This window comes from Haliaeetus leucocephalus, unplaced genomic scaffold, assembly GCF_000737465.1.
Source record: "Haliaeetus leucocephalus isolate CR32 unplaced genomic scaffold, Haliaeetus_leucocephalus-4.0 Scaffold251, whole genome shotgun sequence".
NCBI classification, from domain to species: domain Eukaryota; kingdom Metazoa; phylum Chordata; class Aves; order Accipitriformes; family Accipitridae; genus Haliaeetus; species Haliaeetus leucocephalus.
In genome coordinates, this window is record NW_010972687.1 from 3,376,156 (window position 1) to 3,376,461 (window position 306).

The 306-nt window shown below is 63.1% G+C and overlaps 1 protein-coding gene across 1 annotated transcript in view; it reads left to right on the plus strand.

The window, feature by feature from the left end:
• Nucleotides 1-39: 39 nt before the first annotated feature.
• Nucleotides 40-306, plus strand: part of LOC104832504 (forkhead box protein B2-like) — a 787-nt gene continuing 520 nt past the window's right edge. The window contains exon 1 of the mRNA XM_010568735.1: nucleotides 40-300. Within this exon, the coding sequence (XP_010567037.1) occupies nucleotides 40-300 (261 nt within the window). The remainder of the gene's footprint in view (nucleotides 301-306) is intronic.

Consider the following 306-nt stretch of genomic DNA (forward strand, 5'->3'; position numbering starts at 1 on the left):
GCCGTACATCCTCCCTCCTCCTACATCTCCCTGACGGCCATGGCCATCCAGCACTCGGCCGAGAAGATGCTGCCCCTGAGCGACATCTACAAGTTCATCATGGAGCGGTTCCCCTACTACCGGGAGCACACGCAGCGCTGGCAGAACTCCCTCCGTCACAACCTCTCCTTCAACGACTGCTTCATCAAGATCCCCCGCCGCCCCGACCAGCCGGGCAAGGGCAGCTTCTGGGCGCTGCACCCGGACTGCGGGGACATGTTTGAAAACGGCAGCTTCCTCCGCCGCCGCAAGCGCTTCAAGGTCCTG